The 18,802-nt window shown below is 40.4% G+C and overlaps 1 gene segment (V, D, J or C); it reads left to right on the top strand.

Annotated features, from left to right (window-relative positions):
• The first annotated feature begins 1,807 nt into the window (after positions 1-1,807).
• LOC140470157 (Ig heavy chain C region-like) lies at positions 1,808-18,565 on the top strand. The segment is given in 5 exon segments: positions 1,808-1,854; positions 11,894-12,199; positions 15,106-15,417; positions 17,388-17,696; positions 18,150-18,565. Coding segments are annotated over 5 exon segments (1,338 nt in total).
• The last annotated feature ends 237 nt before the right edge of the window (positions 18,566-18,802 follow it).

Raw genomic sequence — 18,802 nt, 5'->3', positions numbered from 1 at the left:
TGCATTTTAGTGTCGGAGCAATTTGAAAAAAAAGATGCAGGGAGAGATATTCTGCAATGTAAGGAGGTGCTTCTAATCTCCGGGTCCAAACTGTTTAGTGACATATACTCACATTCTGAACATAATCACTTTAGACATGCTCCATATTAGGTTGCCGAAACTGAATTTAGAAACGCAGATTAGAAATGGTATGTTATTTTGTAATGTGAGAGAGAGAGTTTGAGTAACAGAAAAATAAAGTCATTCATTTTGTTGGCTAATAATATTATTGAAGTTCTTTTTAGCTTTATCTGCTTGTGGTGGAATGTAGGATTAAAGGGAGTTAAGTTCTAATTGAATATTCTAAATATAATCACTTTGGACAAGCTCTGTGTTCAGTTGCCTAAATTGAATTTTGAAATGTTTCATATGAATTACATGTTATTTTGTAGTGCAACAAAGACTTGCAGTATCCAAGGAAGAAAAGTTCAACTGTTTTATTAGCTAGTAATATGTTTGAAGTTTAATTTTAGTTTTATCTGCTTGTAAATGAATGTAGAAATAAAGGGAGCGAACTTGCAGTTGAATTTGTTCTTTTTAAACAAAATACATGCAACTATTATGTGAAACAGACCTGAAGCTACTCAAATTTACTTCCAAAGAAGCTATTCAGCAAAACAAATATCCCAAGATGTGTACGTGTCCATGTTTAAGCAGAATCTCATATAAATACATGAGCCCATGTGTTCGGGCTGTACAAGCTGAGACCAGGATCCAGTCTGAGCCTCCAGCAGGAAACCAACAGGCGGAAGCTGTAAGCCTGCCCTTTCCGATGGCCATATAAATCCTGGGCACTAGACCGTAATTCAACACTCCTGGGTCGGCTCTATTTAGAAAGATCTTGACAGAACCGCTTCCCACATGTTATCAGAATGATTGTGTCGACAATTTTTCTCAGTTTATTCCTTACTTTCTTATCATGTGAGTGTTTTTTGTTCAAGTCTCTTTTTGTGACTGTCTCAATGTTAGTCTACTGCAGGAATGTAAAAGACTCAGCCATCATTTCATCAGCATTAATGCTCATGGTTTACTTGCTTTCTTTTTTAAAGGTGTCCAGTCGGAGATTGTTTTGACTCAGCCAGAGGCAGAGACTGGCCGTCCCGCAGGCAGTCTGAAACTGACCTGTAAAGCCAGCGGCTTCGATCTTAACAGCAACTGGATGAGCTGGGTCCGACAGGTTCCCGGACAGGGTCTGGAGTGGCTGGTTACCTACTATGATTCATCCAAAAGTTACTATGCACCAGCGATTTATGGTCGATTTACTGCGTCCAAAGACATTTCAAACAACATTTTCGCGTTGGACATGGGGAACCTGAATATCAAAGACACCGCCATCCATTACTGTGCAAGAGTGGGTACAAGCTGGAATGACACTGCAATTATGATCAATACAAAAACCTATTCAGCCTCGATTGTTTGAAACTAGTCAGTGATTACTTCTACAAACCGTCTTAACTTGCAGTGCAGTATTAATTCTGTGGGGTTTAATGCCAGTATCACTATTTAATTTGTAAAAAGTGTTGGGTAATTATTGATACACCAGTTGGGGATTTTGAGAATCAGCTCATGCGTTATTCTGTGTAGTTATAAAACAGTATTAAAATTTATCAAGAATGATCAGAATTCACTAACACAATTATGTGATGAAGATTTATCGTGACTTTATTTTGCCTGTGGTTCTGACAATTTAAAATGATGGTAGATTTTTTATTTGTTTTATGCAGAGCTAGTTATTGTGTGACCCAGTCCAGGGAATGTAACACTGTGACTATCTTGAATACTGGGGCCAAGGGACCATGGTGACAGTGACTTCAGGTAAGAACTTTGAACTTTCTTAGCGACTTTTTTAAAACTTTCTATTCATGCGACTAATTTCTGAATTAAATGAAACTCGGATTCTGTGCTGAGTTTGGTTTGGTTCGGATTGATTTTTGTTCACACTGATTACAGACTTCAGTTAAGGCTCAGCAAATAGTTACAATGGTGATGATGGAGTCAGTTGCTCGGTGTATCTTTTTTTTTTGGTCAGATGGGCATTCTGCGTGGCTGGATTACTTGAAACACCTAATTTCTCTTAACCAGTCAGCTATAAATAATGATTAATATCAGTGACATCCTGACTGTGAGTTTCATTATCAACAACAAACGCTAAGAATTCAAAGATGTTCAAGATATTACAAAACATGATTTACCATGCTAAAATACCATTATTTTGTTAATTTTGTTGATGACAAGAAGGTTAGAAACTGTCATAAAATTTTCTTGTGGTGCTATATTTCATTCTGTTGATTAGATTCTGATTTTGTTTTACTTGGTTCTGTTGAAGTGAGTTGATTGGATTTTGGCTTTGTTTTTACTTGGTTTTGTTGAATTGTGTTGATTGGGTTTTGAAATTGTTTTATTTGATTCTGTTGAATTGAATTGATTGGATTCTGATTATGTTTCATTCAAATCTGTTGTTTCGAGTTGATTGGATTCTGATTTTATTTTCCTTGATTCTGTTGAATTGAGTTGATTGAATTCTTATTCAATTTGTGGAATTGATCAGCGTTTTCATGCTTTCTGTAATTGGTGTTTTCTTTCTGGTGAGGAGATTGACTCTCTGGATTACTGTTCATTACCAATATTTGTGAAGTTCTATTGTTTTTCATGAATCATTTCTGCATTTCTTCAACTTATATGACACATTTTTCCCTGCTTGATTGAAAACATTGCATCCATTTGTAATGGTCTGAAAACAACTTAAGGCAGAAACCCGGAAGTTTGAGAAATGGAAATAAAACCGAGTTTTTAATGCATTGACTTTTTTAAAAACAAACTCTGTTCTAATTGTAAACTAACTGAATGTTGATTTGAGTCGCCTCATTCAAAATAAAATTTGGGACTAAAATCAGAAACTGCAGAATTGATCAGATTATGTAATTGAAACTAACTTAAAATTATAATGTGGTAATATTTGTCCATTCAGTAATTTTGTTTTGACCATGAAGTGATTAATCAATATATGCCTTCAACTACTCTACTGTGCGCTGCACAAGATTGTCATGATCAAGAAGGGTGTGCAGGTTGGAAATAAATTGAACTGTTGCCAGAAACGTTACAGCTTTAAGTGTTAAGTCCCCTCAAAAACAAGGTTGCTGTTATGACTTGTTATTTCTATTCAATTCAATCATTAGTTTGCTTGATTCTGAGCAGCTTTGTTAGACTTCAATTTGTTTTTTTTTGTGAGGTTGCATCATGTTTTTTGGTTCTGTTGAAAATGTTTGTAGAGCCAGTTCTGCTGCAAACACAGTGTTGTGATCTGGTGATTGTTCATCTGTTGAGGAAGGACTGTGCTTGGGTAACATTAAACGTGTTATATTTGGGAAACCGTTTCTGGTATCAACATTGTTTTTGCAATATTAACACAGTTGGTGACAGTGAACCGCTCCAGGTTCCTCATTCACTGCAATCAGCATGTGAGTTGAAATTTCATAAAGCCTATTATTAAGTGAAAGGCAAATGGCAAAGGTTTTAGAAATGAAGGGAAAACAGATACCTTCGGGCGCCATTTTTACTTAAAAGTAATTATTAAGAATTAATCTAATACATGGTTTACAATTCAAATTCAGAACTTCACTATCTAGTTCATTCACAAGGTCTGTCTTTAAACAGTTTACAAGTCATAGAGAAATATAAATAGAATTTCAAAAGTCTAATGTTCTAATAGTTCTTGCTCTTGAGCAAAAATGCCATGACAGTGTTATAATTGATCAAGAAACACCTTTCAATTCCGCTGTACACTACATACATATTTTTCTGGCTGGAAAAGATCATTGGCAAAGACCATTAGGAAATTCTGCTCAATTCTATGAAGAACAGATCAGTTTCACTGCTTTGATCAGTTTCACAAGTAACTTGAGTTAATTAATTGTTATGTCCCTGATTAAACTCGATTTGCAGGATAAAAGTAAAATATTAACTGAATTATTTAATCTGCACATTGCTTTAGGTGTTCCCAATCTGTGCATTTTAAATAAATAGTTACATTTTACAACAAAATATCAACTGAAGAGTCATTCTTTCGGAAACAACTACTATAGTGAATTATGTGACCAAGGTCAAATTTCGAATTAATTAAAATAATCCACTCATGAACTCGCAGGGCAGCATGGTGGCTCAGTGGTTGGCACTGCTGCCTCACAGCATCAGGATCCCAAATTCGATTCCACGATCGGGTGACTGCCTGTGTAGAGTTTGCACATTCTCCCTGTGTCTGTGTGGATTTCCTTCGGGCGCTCTGGTTTCCTACCACAGTCCAAAAGATGGGCAAGTCAGGTGATAGTGCAATTTAGCACAGCCATAGTGTTCAGGGATGTGTAGGTTAGACTGCATTAGTCAGGGGTAAATATAAATTAGGGGGAACGGGTCTGGGTGGGCTACTTACTGTTCAGAGGGTCAGTGTGGAATTGTTGGGCCAAATGGCCTGTTTCCATACTGTAGGAACTTTACTCTTAAAACCATGGGAATACTTGCTGCAAACGCAGAGAATTCATTTTATGTCGATGTGTTCAGACATATGCAGAGTTGACAAATTTGCAGAAGACATGAACTAGAGGATAACGGAGCTCATTGTTTATTCAGACACTGAATATAGAGTAATATTTATTTTAATTAATATACTTGACCGAATTATTGCAATGTAGCGATCGGAAGGAATCTGCTCACATTTGTTAAGTGTGACAATCATTTAGATTAGATTTCCTGCAGTATGTATCAGGCCATTTGGCCCAACAAGTCCACACCGACTGTCTGAAGAGTAACCCACCCAGACCCATTCTCCTACCCTATATTTACCCCTGACTAATGCACCTAACACTATGGACAATATAGCATGACCAGTTCACCTGACATGCACATCTTTGGATTGTGGGATGAAACCCACACAGACACAGGGGAGATTGTATAAACTCCACACAGGCAGTCACCCGAGGCTGGAACCGAGCCTGGGTACCTGGATCTGTGAGGCAGCAGTGCCCACATTTACTTAGACATCTGTTAAAGCGGGCAACTCCAGACAGAAGCATGTTTTCAATTCATACCTTTTTAAACATTTTCGTTCATTAAAAGCAGTAAACAAGAAAATGACCTTGCCCTAATTCCTTCAACAGAAATGCTTTCCACACTGAAATGCAGTATTGACTTTATGCAGTGCATGCAAAATCTCCCCAGTTCAAGGAACGTTTTAAGAGTATGTAAAAATAATTTAGAGAATAATCCATTGCCTTCGGATCTGTGCTTTAATTGGTGATATTTCCCACCTCACTCATTTTGTTAAATACAATGACTTATTAAGTTTATTAACTCAGTGGTTATTTATGTTCATTGTGAACACATTCTCGTTCACATTAATCCTCTGGTTAGTTCCTCTGATGAATGTTCAAGTACAGTGAATATATTTGACGTGAGGAGTTGAACAATGTATCCTCTAGGATTAAGTCTGTTGTACAGTTTGTTTCAGTACTATCTCTGACTAACTTGTCAACGGTCCTGACCATTTGTAAATTGTCCAGTTTGGATACCTGAATCTCACAGTTCAATTTCATCTCGCGCTTCAAAACCATTTTTATCGGCCAGAAATACAATATTCGATTAGTTGCCTCAGAATTGAGAGCCCTGACGAAGTTGTTCCAATCAGAACAAACGCTTCAGGAACAAAAGGCAGATAGCAAAAGTTTTGAAATTGGTTGTTGGGAACAAGAGATATTTGATTGAGCGAGGCAGATGGAAATATGCTGTATATTTTCATTGTGCCTCAATTGTGCAGGACATGTTTCGTGGCACAATGTAGAATCAGAATTATTTTGCATCTTATTTTTTGAAAACCTATCATCAGCTTTTTATGTCACTGGCAACGGTCATATTACACTTCAAAACATTTTAATCTTTTTCAGACTAAGTAGACCATCTGGTGCAGTAACATTCTGGGGAAGGGGAAGGGAGTTCTAGGGTGAAATCTAATGACAGTGAATTGATGGCAATGCAATTCCTAGTTTTATTCCTCTGTAGTTCCCATAGAGTTTGAGCAATTCAGACATGCTGTCAAAGTATTCTTGGATAAATGTTGAAATGTTACTTTCATTGTACAACCATTCTGGAACAATCCCTGGTTGTTGGAAGGTGTTAATAACTAACATGGTTTATGTACTGTCAAAACAGGTGGGCTGTGTTCTCTGTGATAGTGTCGAGCTCATTGTCTTCTGGTCTGTTGTGATGTTGTAGTAGTGTATCTGATTCGGTGCCAGGAGGCCTGTGTTCACTTACAACCCGTTAGAGAAGTATGTAACACCATCTCTTATCAGGTTACTTCAGTGCAAGAAAGCAGGTTGAGATGTTTGAGTGTTTTTTGGAATTCCACTCACAGGGGCCAGTGAAATCTATTCAATAGCTGTCCTGACTTGTGTCTCTTAGATATTAAACAGAATTTTGGTGGTTAGCAGCTTTTTCCAGATCAATATTTGTTCACAAGCTTTTGGGCATCGCTAGATGGGGTTAATGGAGTAAGTGCTCAAAGAAATCCCAGCTTTTGATTTGCTGTTCTAACAATATCATTTATAACTAATCCAGAATGAACCATTTTCGAAGCATATTTGATGAGATGATGCTTCGGCTGTTTTACTTTATATTAAACCAGTGCTGTCGCTGAATTTGATTGTTCAGTACGGGTGGGAGTTCCGCTGAATCCAACACTTGCAGCAGATGGAGATAGCTTTTCAGTTGGTCTTCAATTGCTGTCTCAGACCATCCAGTACCTCTGCTAAGAATCCTTTTTCCAACAGGAGTCAAGCCAACGGAATCACTGTTTATCTCAACAGGTGTGAGCTCTTGTGCCAAAAACATGAAAATAATTTACTGAAGAGGGGGTCTCTGGATGCGAAAGGTTAACCTTGCCTTCTCTCCACAGGAGCTGCTAGACCTGCTGAGTTTCTTCAGAAATGTCTGTCTTTTATTTTGAATTGCTAGCATTTAAAGTTTGTTGTTTCATTGAAAAACGTTCTGTTCGATTAAACACGTTCTTCAGAGAAAAGATGCATTTGAACAAATTGTGAATGTTCAGAGATATTAAATATCAGAGAATCATTGAATGTGAGCGCCCTGATCTCAAGCTGTAGTTTCACAAGAAACTATTATGAAGTAACAACACACTCCAGAGCGCAGTGGCTGCTGTAATTGGGTGGAAGTTATTTTGATCACTCAAATAGAGAATGTCAATTATCTCGTTCCAAATAATCAACTGACGATTTTTTTTAAAGCATGTGTGAAACAATTAATTTGTTGAAACATTTTAATAAAAAGTGTTCACCGCCAGTGCTAGCTTAATGAATGACACAATGATAGGAAGGTAGGAGCAAGAGGAGGGCACTCAGCCCCTCGAGCTGTTCCACCACTTACTTAGATCATGTAGCATCTGTGAGCTAAATCGGCAGGTCTCCCTTTGGGTAAATCTCTTTAACACCTTTGATTAACAAGCAAAAACTATCCCAGATTTACTGATTCGACTGCTCATAACAAAGGGAGACACCATTTCTGAAAGACATTCCTGTGAGTACTGTGACACAATGAGGCTGGAATTAATTGCTCATGAAAGTAAGCTTTAAATCTCTGACAATTTCAAATTGAAACATCCCAATCATCATATTTCATTAATTTAACACTATACTTCCCTGGAATAAAGAAATATAATGTGCGATTGCCTTGCTAAAAATGAGGGATGCTTGATTCCTATTATATGATTAAGAAATAGCTCAGTTCGTTAAGTGACAACACAGTCAAATCACACAAAAGGAAACCATGTCATCTTGTGTAGACTCACAAGTGCCTCAAATAATTGACAATTCTTCAAGTGGTTGTTTGAATCTCTAGACCGGTGTGGAAGTGTCAGACTTTTTATATTGCCTTGAGAAACCAGTTGTCATCAGTCTATTTGAATTGCTGAAGTTGGAGTGGTATTAGCACATTCACAGCGCTGGTAGGAAGTTAGTCCCATGGCTGTGACTGAGGAAGAGGAAACGGGCAGGGAAATAGTTGAGTGTCAAGTTGAAGTCTGATTTGGAGGAAAGCTTTCAGGAGAAGCATTTACATACATGTGCACCCTTATCCTCAAAGATAACAGTTTTGGAACATGCTGCCAAAGGGACATGACAGCATGCAAAATGGAAGCTGAAGAAGGCCGCTCAGTCCCTCTAGAATGCTATTCCATTCATGGGATCATCATTAATCTTGCTGCTCACCAATCTTCACAACACTCGATAACATTGAATCTGATTGTTTACTATTCAGCAAAGGAATGATGAACCTTTGGAATTCTCCACCACAGAAATTGATTGAGGACAAAACATTAAATGATTTCAATCAGGAGATAGATTCCTTCAATCCTGAAAAAAAAATGCTACAGATATGTGGGAGAAAGGCAAACAGGCTATAATATTGATTGATAGCCATGAAAACATTGAATGGGACATGGTTTGTAAGTTTGCACGTAACACCAAAATTGGTGGTATAATTGGCAGTGAAAGTCGTCTAAACGTACAATGAGATCTTGATCAGCTGGGCCAATGGGCTGAGGAGTGGCAGATTGAGTTTAATTTAAATGAATACGACATATTACTTTTTGAGAAGACAAATCATGTCAAAACTTACAGAGTTAATGGTAGGGCACAGGGTAGTGATGTTGAACACTGAGGACCCTGAGGGTTCAAACTCATAGATTCTTGAAAGCGTTGTCTCAAGCACCTGGTGTGTTGAAGGTGTTTGGCACGTGTACCTTCATTGGTCAGCGCACTGAGGGCAGGAGTTAGGGCTTCATGTTGGAACTGTCCAAAATATTGGAATGAACTGCCAGAGGAAGTGGTAAATGCAGAGATAGGTCCAACATTTAGAAGACATTTGAACAGCTACAGGAACTGGATCGTATGGATGGATATAGGCCAAAGGCAGGCAAATGGAATTAGTTTAATTTGGGAACTCTGGTCAGCATGGATGAGCTGGACCAAAGGAACTGTTTCTGTGCTGTACGACTTTATGACTCTCTGACTTTATGTTGGAGTAGGCTCAAAGTTGGAAGGTGGTGAGGGGCTAGATTGGGCATGTGGGAGAGTTTGGGCTGGTCGGCTGTGAGGTGTTGACTGGCTGCTGGGTAACCTTGCATGCACTCTGTCTGGCAAGGTGGCATCAAGGTAAATGGTAATGGTCACAGGATAATTTGTTCGAATTGTGTTTGGTACGTGAGGGGTAGTTTAAGCTGAAATGCAGGACGTCTGTCTTTATGGAGAGATGGGCATGATTCCAGGCTGGTTAGTGTAGAGGTGGGCAGAGTGCCAGGATGTTTCGGGGGTGGAAGGTCACTGTAATGAAGTGACAGGTGGATGTGTTGTCAAAATGCAAAACTCGGAGTCTGGCAAAATGGTAGGTTGTAAAACACAGATGCGAAAAGAGCTAGGATGCAATGTGCACAGGTTGACTTGGGTAAGATGTAAGGTCAGTGATCAAGGGCTGAGGTCATGTCTTGGGTAGTGGGCTTTTGTCAGAGGTTGTGAAAATGATGGTGCCAGGTCCAGTCAGGGCCAGATTCACCATGGGCCAGGTGCAGGGCGGCAGGAGTGTAAATGAGTGAAAGGAATTGAGATCATATGTCCATCTGGAATATAGAATATAGAACATTACAGTGCAGAACAGGCCCTTCAGCCCTCAATGTTGCACTGACCTGTGGAACCAATCTGAAGCCCATCTATCCTACACTATTCCATTTTCTTCCATATGTTTATCCAATGACCTTTTAAATGCCCTTAAAGTTGGCGAGTGTACTATTGTTGCAGGCAGTGCGTTCCATGGCCCTACTACTCTCTGAATAAAGAAACAACCTCTGACATCTATCATCTATGTCCTCTCCTGCTAGCCATCACTATTCAAGGAAAAAGATTTTCACTGTCCACCCTCTGTTTATCTTTTATGTCTCAATTAAGTCACCTCTCAACCTTCTTCTCTCAAACAAAAACAGTCTCAAGACCCTCATCCTTTCCTCATTAAACCTTCCCGCCATACCAAACAACATCCTGGTAAACCTCTTCTGAACTCTTCCAAAGCTTCCACATTCTCTCTATAATGTGGTGACCAGAACAGTGCACAATACTCCCAAGTACGGCCACACCAGAGTTTTGTACAGCTGCAGCCTAACCTCGTGGTTCTGAAATTCAGTCCCTCTATCGATGAAAGCCAACACAAAGTATGCCTTCTAAATAACTCTTATCAAACTGGCTGGCAACTTTTAGGGATCTATGTACTTGGACACCGAGATCTCTCTGCTCAGCTACACTACCAATATGGATTGCCTTGGATGTGTTTCGTGTGATAGGGGTTGTGTGTTCCGGACATGAATAGGTGTATAGCAGGGTAGGGTTTGTCAATGTGAGTGGAAATTTAGATCTAGACAGAGTAAGTGCAGTGGTTAGTCTGAAAAATGAGGTTTGGTGGTGAACTGTGTGTCAGTTTGATAGTTATTAAAGTTAAAGATTACTAGTTCATTTCTCAAATCATATTTACGTAAATACTCAGCTGTAACACTCCAAAGTCTCTGAACCTTAATGGTCCTCCATTTTTCAGAGGCCTCCAGAATTCAGATAATTGTAAATTAGATGTTTCAACTTCCAGACAATTGGCATGAGTTCAGCCGTGACAGCCATCCTCCTAGTCCCAGTGCTCAGCTCCTGCCTGTGCTGCTGCTGCAGTGACCTTCCTCCCAGAGAGAACATTCTGCCTTGCATTGATAAGTGAGGAAGGCTCACTGGACCTGATTTCCAAGTATGGGGACAGCAAACACGATGGGACACAACTTTAAAGTGAGGGGAGATATGTATAAGACAGATGTCAGAGGTAGTTTATTTAGTCATTGAGTAGTAAGGGTATGGAATGCTTTGCCTGTAACGGTAGTAGATTCGCCAAGATTAAGTGCATTTAAGTCGTCATTGGACAGGCATATGGACGTACATGGAATAGTGTAGGTGGGATGGGCTTCAGATTAGTATGACAGGGCAGTGCAACATCGAGGACCGAAGGGCCTGTACTGCGCTATAATGTTCTATGTTCTATGATTCACTCTGATTTCTCTCCGGGGTTACTGTCAGCGGTTGGGTTTTTCCAGCACCACGGTACCTAATGGGGCAACACATTGGTTCCGTGGTTAGCGCTGCTGCCTCACAGTGCTTGGGACTCGGGTTCCATTCCAGCGTCGGGTGACTGTCTGTGTGGAGTTGGCACTTTCTCCCCATGTCTGTGTGCATTTCCTCCCACAGTCCAAAGATGTGCAAGCTGGGGGAATTGCAAATGTTGTGTTCAGTGATTGGGAGGTTAGGTGCATTAGTCAGGGTTAACTGTAGCATAATAGGGTAGGGGAATAGGTCTGGATGGGTTACTTTTAAGAGGGTGGGTGTGGACTTGTTGGGCCAAATGGCCTGTTTGCACACACTGTAGAATTTTGATGAATCTGCATTTCCTTGGTTTGTATTTTGTGAAACTTCTTTGTTCTTCACAGCAATCCAGTGAAAGTGTCAGTTGGTGAGATCTTCAAACAGTTACTGCGGTGGGATCAGTATGTTCTTCTTCCGAAATTATATGGTAATGGTCAAGGTCAAGGGCATGTTTCTAAAGAGGGAACCAATGATCATGATCAGCAACCGGTAGGAAACAAAAATAAACTTCAGTTGTGCTGTAGACTCAGTGGGAGCATACTGGCAAACGTTTACAGCTGAGGATACATTTGAGTAACTGATAAGGTCAAATGAACAGAAACTAACTTGCTCAATTGGTCATTCTATTGTAGAGACACCATCTCCCCCCACGCTTTATGGCCTGGTCTCCTCCTGTCAGGAGCACGACACCGGTTCTGCGACCTTTGGTTGTTTGGCGATGGACTATTCCCCTGACGTCACCAAGGTAACCTGGAAGAAAGGTGGGGAGTTAATCACGACTGGATTGAAGACTTACCCATCAGTGAGAAACAAGAAGGGAACCTACACGCTGAGCAGCCAGTTAACTCTGCCCGCGTCAGCGGCAGATTGCCCCAGCAAAATCTACTGTGAGGTTCAGCACAGCGGGTCACACAAGAGCAAAGAAATGCCATGTCCAGGTACGTGTTGTGGGAACTGAGATAAACAGAGCATCTGGGATTAATATGAAGAAGGCATTATTTATAACCGTTTTCACAGAATCACCTTATACAGCACAGGAACAAGGCCCTTTGATCCATCCAGTTCACCCCTATCAATAACAACCACCTAACTAACAATGCCCTGAGGCATTGATCTCTCCATCAAGGGGAAACGTTTCATCCAGTTTACCCTGTCTATGCCTAAAATAATTCTAGACATCATGATAATCGTCTCCCTAATTCTCCTCTGCTCCAAGGAAAACCCCTGTGAATCTAAACTAGTTTCATAACTAAAACCCTCCAACTCAGGCAAGATCCTGGCAAATCTCATCAATACGACCTTCAGTGTAATCACATTCCTTCGATAACATGCACACAACGCTTCAGTATGGCCTAACCCGTGCTCTATTAACTTCCAGTATCATCTCCCTACTCCTCATTGGAAATGTCGAGGCTAATAAAAGCAAATATCCTCCCACTTTCTTAGCCTCTTTATCTACACGACACAGTACTATAGGGGATCGGTGGGTACATTCACCAAAGATCCTCAGGCCTTTCCAGGGTTCCACTATTCAAAACATCATACCTCACAGATTCTTCTGCCGAATTACCTCACCCTACATTTATCCAGAATAATTTCCATTTGCAACTTCTCTTCACATACAACCAACCCTGTATATCCTCCTGCAATCTAAAGCCATTATGCTCATTACTTATCAACATGACAGTTTTCATTTCATCTGTGGATTCACTGGTTAATCCTCCTAAATTTGAGTCTCAGTCATTGGTATGTAAGAGAAATAGCAAGGAAATCAACACCAATCCCTACAGAACAGAAGGAGATATAGATTTCTATTCACGCAGACACCAGATGACTATTATCCCCTGCTCCCACCACTCAGCCAGTTCTCGATCCAATCTGTCAAATTAACTCAGATCCCATTGGCTCTGATTATTGCTATCATCTGGACGTCGAGTTATCTCTCTGAAACCTACTATAAAATTGTTACACATGACTTCCTCTCAATAAAACCCTGCTGAAAATTGATGATTTATCTTCCAAATGAAGACTAATTTCACTTCTCAATAGTTTCCCTACCACTGAGACTAGCTTGACAGATCTGTGTTTTCATTATTTGTCCCTTCCTTCGTCCTGCATGACAGTGCAACGTTGGCTGATCTACACCCACTTGGCACAACTGCTGTGACCAGACAGGAATTCTAAATTATTGTCAGTGACCCAACTATTTCATCCTTTGCATCGCTCAGCCGCTTGGTATACTTTTCATCTGCCCTGGAAATATAACCACTTTTCATTCAACAAGACAACACAGAACATCACATCATGTGTCCTAATTTCTGAAAACTACATCACAACACCCCTCCATGATTTCTGTCCCCACATTGTCCCTCTTACTAGTGATCACTGACACAACACATTCGTTTTGACCGCAACCTAATCCTCCGGCTCCACTCCAATAATACACTTAATGAGCATTACTGTTTCCCGAATAATTCTTTTATTATGAATGAGCCTGTAACTTTAAAAAATATTTTCCTTTATTTTGACTGCTATTATTTTCTCATGGTCCCTTTTGCTCTTCTAATTCACATGTCTTTCAAACTCCCCCTTGCACGTTCTGTACTCCATACTAATTCCTATTGTTTTGAGATTTCAGTATAGACAGGAAGCCTCACTTGTTTCTCTTTATCTCACCCTCCATGCCCTTGGTGTCCAGAGCCCACTGCATTCTTGGTCCCACGTAGTGGCTTCCTGGGAAATGTCCTCCCTGTGATTTTCCTAACTCTTTCTTAAATGTGTCAAACTGCTCTGACTCAGATTTACCAATAAATGTCAGATTGCAGTCCACTCTGGTGAAGTCATTACCTGCTCTTACTAAAATTGTCCTTCCCCTTTTCAGAACATTGAGCCAATTTCTATTCTTTTGCAGCACAATCTGAAATCCAACTGATTTACGATCACTGTCTGCAAAGTGCTCCACCATTGAGGTTTTACCCACTGAGTCGACTTCATTCCCTAAAGTTAAGTCCATGTTCACCCCTTTCTTGCAAGGTCTGGATTAAAATTCTCAGTATTAAACACATACTTTGTTAAAATATTCTCCTGGCGGCATTTTCAGAATTCTGCTCCCTCTAAATTTTTGACAAAATGAATATCCAAGCCTATGCACAGGAAGGTAATAACGTCTTTTCTCATTCCCCTAGTTAATTTACATTTCTTTGAAATTTGCCCATGTATCTGCACTTGGTCTTTTGGACATGTAGTAAGGTCTATCGTGCTCTCACAGTAGTTATGTTTGCTGTATTTTGGTTTTGAAGTACTTTCCATTTGCCTTTGTTCGAGGAGGTATCCATGGTTTCATTTCTCTTTACAGCCTAAAATACTCTTGTCAGAATTGTGACAGAAGCAACATTCTGTACCGCACAACCCCAGCCCTCATCTATTTCCATCTTTCCCTGTCTCGCCTGAAGGCACTAAATCCTGGAATATTGAATAGCCCACTCCTGCCCCGCTCTCAATATGTCTCCGTGATAGCAACCGCATAATTTCCTCATTTATGCCGGTAATTCATCTGCCTTGTTCATCAGACTCTGTCATTAAAACGAATACCATCCAACATTGCTATCTCCCTTCTGATGTTACCGGCCTATAGTTTCTATGCCTCCTTGACTCCCTTGCTGTGTCCTATAATTTTAGTCTTTCACATTGTCCTGCTGATCTTTCTGTGTGGATCCCAGCTTCTCCAGCACTCTGCACAATTATGATTCTTGTATCCATTAACCACAAGAAACAGTGATATATGAGAACTGATTGCATTTGTTATGAAATTCGTCAGATAATTTATGCGATGTGTTTCCTAAAGACCTAGGTATTCTACAACCAACTCTTCTCCTAACTGTGAGCTCCAGTGAAGAAATCGCAAGCAGCAAGTTTGCAACCGTCGTCTGTTCAATCATCGATTTCCATCCGAAGTCAATCTCCGTGAGTTGGTTGAAAAATGGCCGACCCTTGGATTCTGGCTTCTTCACGTCTCCCGTGTGTGAGGCAAATGGAAACTTCTCGGTGATGAGTCGGCTGATGGTCCCTTATGGTGAACGGTTCAACAGCGCAGTCTATACCTGCCAGGTCACTCATGGAGAGAATATTCAAAGTAAAAACATCACCGCACTCCAGGGTAAGAGACACACACTGAGAGAGCTACAAATCATTCTAAACTCTGATGTGAATCAAACACACTAATTGATCAGGCATAGTAAATAGCACAGTACAGCTTCTCATGTCCCAACATGCCACGGATCTCATTTCAGTTTGAGTGTTACATTAGCATCGCTCATGACTCGACATTTTGGCAAGTCAGAAAAACATGTTTCCTCACTGTCGAAGATAGATATATAGACAGAGAGCTTTGTTAAATAGTTTGTTGCCTTACCATGCTGGGAGAGGCATTCAGAGTGCTGAATCCTTGCCTGGAAGCCGCTTCAAGGATAAGTTTGGGGTGGAGGGGGGATATTGGAGAGATATCTGATTGAAACATAGAAAATACTGAGAGACTGAGGTCGAGTGAACGTGGAATAGATGTTTTGACTGGTAGGCCAGACTAGGACCCAAGGGCACAGTCTCAGGGTCAAAGGGGCACCGTTTAAAACTGAGATGTGAGGAGAAATGTCTTCAGCCAGAGGCTGATGAGGCTGTGGAACTTGTTGCTGCAGAGGGCTGTGGAGGCCAGGCCATTGTGTGTATTCAAGCCAGAGATAGATCGGCTCTTGTTTAGTATGGGGAGAAGACAGTAGATTGGCTTTAGCCCGAAACATCGATTTTCCTGCTCGACGGATGCTGCCTGACCTGCTGTGCTTTTCCAGCATCATTCTGATCTAAACTCTGGAATGGCCGAACAGCTTTATTCTGATCCTCTATCTTATGATGTTGTGGTCTCAAAATGACGTGGTTAAAATATGCAGTGACCCTTACTTGAAAATAAATCAAAAAGCGTTCAATGCTTCATTCCCTGCTCAGGAATGACCTGTTGGCCTTGGACATTGTACGACATCGATTTTTATCTGGTACTGAGCTCTTTCACTTCATTTATGGGATCAGACCTCAGACCAAGTGAGTATCACATGTGATGAACTGGGATAAAAGTGATCTCACTGAGCTTCTTTAAGATGCTCTCTGTAATTATTGGATGCGGCAGGAGAATAAATTCTGGTAAGAATGCTACAATAGGGATGAATGAAGTAGGAATTCGAGACAGGCTGATTTAGCCTGATTTGGGATGGCGATGTTTACACAGTGAGTAGTGGATGTCTATAAAATTACTGTACATTTCCATCGCGTTTGTAGATTAATTTAAGACGCTTTTGTTTGTTTTCATTTCTCCCCTGCTCTATGAGGAAATTAAAAAATGCGGCTTGCTAAATAAAGTGAAAGTACAGACCAGTCATGAACTAACTGAATGGAGGGAAAGACTTAAGGAGATGGGTGTCCTTCTCGATATGCAATGCTGTACTCAATGTCTTGTTTTCAGATCTACTCCAAACACAGCTCACGAGGAACAATGACATAAACTAGAGAATGACATCACAACAATAACGCAAAGTATTTTTGATCACTTTAAATATAATGAACAGAATTTCCATGGCTGTCACCGATCCTGTAACACTTTAGAACTCTGCAAAGAGAATAATTATTATTTATTATAATTTGCCCAAAATTTGGGATGTGATTTGGCAGTCAGCATGACCAACAGCATTTGCACCTAAGGGTTATGAACATGGAAATGAACTCGTTATATTGAGATTACTCTTGTCACAAGTATCAATAGATGGTCGAAAGTGAGAGACAAACTCCGAAAGAAAGGTAATTCCATGGGTTACATGATGGTATCTTCGATGATTTTATTTTTTTCACAGGTTTCACTTGTTACAAAGCCAGTGTTCTTTAGGAATAATTACACAGGGCATGTCCTAGGTAATCACAAATGCTTTCACAAATCAAAATACATCAACAACAGTAAGCATCGTTTCTGCAATAGTTGGAGTTGCCATTTTGAAGGTGGTGTCTTCACCCTGTGAAGAAGTAATCTAAAGATTGGGTGCTTTTATCATAAAGGGGCATTTTTCATTGACTTTGATTTTTGTTTCATAGAAGATACCGAGTGCCACCCTAACACCGTTAAAATCCTCCCACCGCCAGGAGAACAAGTCTTACTGGAGGCGACGGTGACGTTAACCTGCGTTGTGTCCAATCTTCCTTCTGGAGTCAGCGTGACCTGGAAACAAGAAAAGAAGCCTCTGAAATCAGAGATTGCTGACCAGCCTGGACAGAATCCCGACAGCGTGATCAGCAAATTAGACATTTCTACTGAAGCCTGGCTGAGTGGTGTTACGTTTGAATGTGTGGTGTACCATCAGAATCTACCGACTCCGCTGAGAGACTCCATCCACAAGGAGAAAGGTGAGCGGTGAGATTAAAGCACAAAGGATCCCATGTGTAATCCAGATCCAGTTTTTCAATGTCAGGCTTTGATTGGTAATGAACAAACACCATTGGGAGTATTAATGATGCATCTGAAGGCAGGATAGTTAGTAGCTGATTAAGAAAAAAATGGACCAAAGGATATTGTATTCTGATTCAGTCAGATAAAGTGGGAAGAAGCCTGGGTTTTGACGTCACCATCAGCAATGACAGTTGGACAGAATGTCCTTGTTGTGGGCTGGAAACATGGAGGCAACTTTCACATTAAACTTTACTTTTTTTAACTGAACAGAATGTGTACCATTCTGCTCCTTTAGTAAACGGAAGTGAATAAATCCCAAATTAAACATGGCGTATTTTAATATTTAGTGAAATTGTGATATTGATTCAGGATTTTTTGGTTGATTTATATTTGTCTCAAATATTTTGCAGTGATTATTCCGCTGGAGCCATCAGTGTCGGTCCTCCTGCCACCAACAGAAGAAATCTCCGCTCAGAGGTTTCTCTCTCTCACCTGTTTAGTGAGAGGTTTCTCCCCCCGAGAGATCTTCGTCAAGTGGACAAACAATGACAAGCCGGTGAATCCCAGTTACTACAAGAACACCGAGGTGATGGCGGAGAGTGACAACATCTCCTTCTTCATGTACAGCCTGTTATCCATTACAGCGGAGGAGTGGGCCAGCGGTGCTTCTTACTCCTGTGTGGTGGGACATGAAGCGATTCCGTTGAAGATCATCAACAGAACAGTCGATAAATCCAGCGGTAAACCGAGTTTCGTAAACATTTCACTTGCACTGATGGACACTGTTAATTCATGTCAATAAAAATCTCAAAGTTGCATTTAATAATTCAACAAAAGTAATAAAGTTTTTTTCCTCCAGTTGTGAGTTAAATACTGAATTAGTTGTTTCTCACTCTGACTTACATTACATCTGTGTAGTTAAAGTGGATTATTAACAGGTCTAGGACGAGTGTCTTGTGCAGTTAATGCTCTCTGCTCAGACACACCCTGTGTCAGAGACAGAGTAAAGCTCACTCGTTACAGGATTCCGCGAAGTACCTTATCCATCCTAAATCCCTCTGTG

This window comes from Chiloscyllium punctatum, chromosome 50 (genome assembly GCF_047496795.1).
Source record: "Chiloscyllium punctatum isolate Juve2018m chromosome 50, sChiPun1.3, whole genome shotgun sequence".
Classification (NCBI taxonomy): domain Eukaryota; kingdom Metazoa; phylum Chordata; class Chondrichthyes; order Orectolobiformes; family Hemiscylliidae; genus Chiloscyllium; species Chiloscyllium punctatum.
Note: the sequence above shows the minus strand (reverse complement) of the source record. Positions and strands in the feature narration are given on the sequence as shown.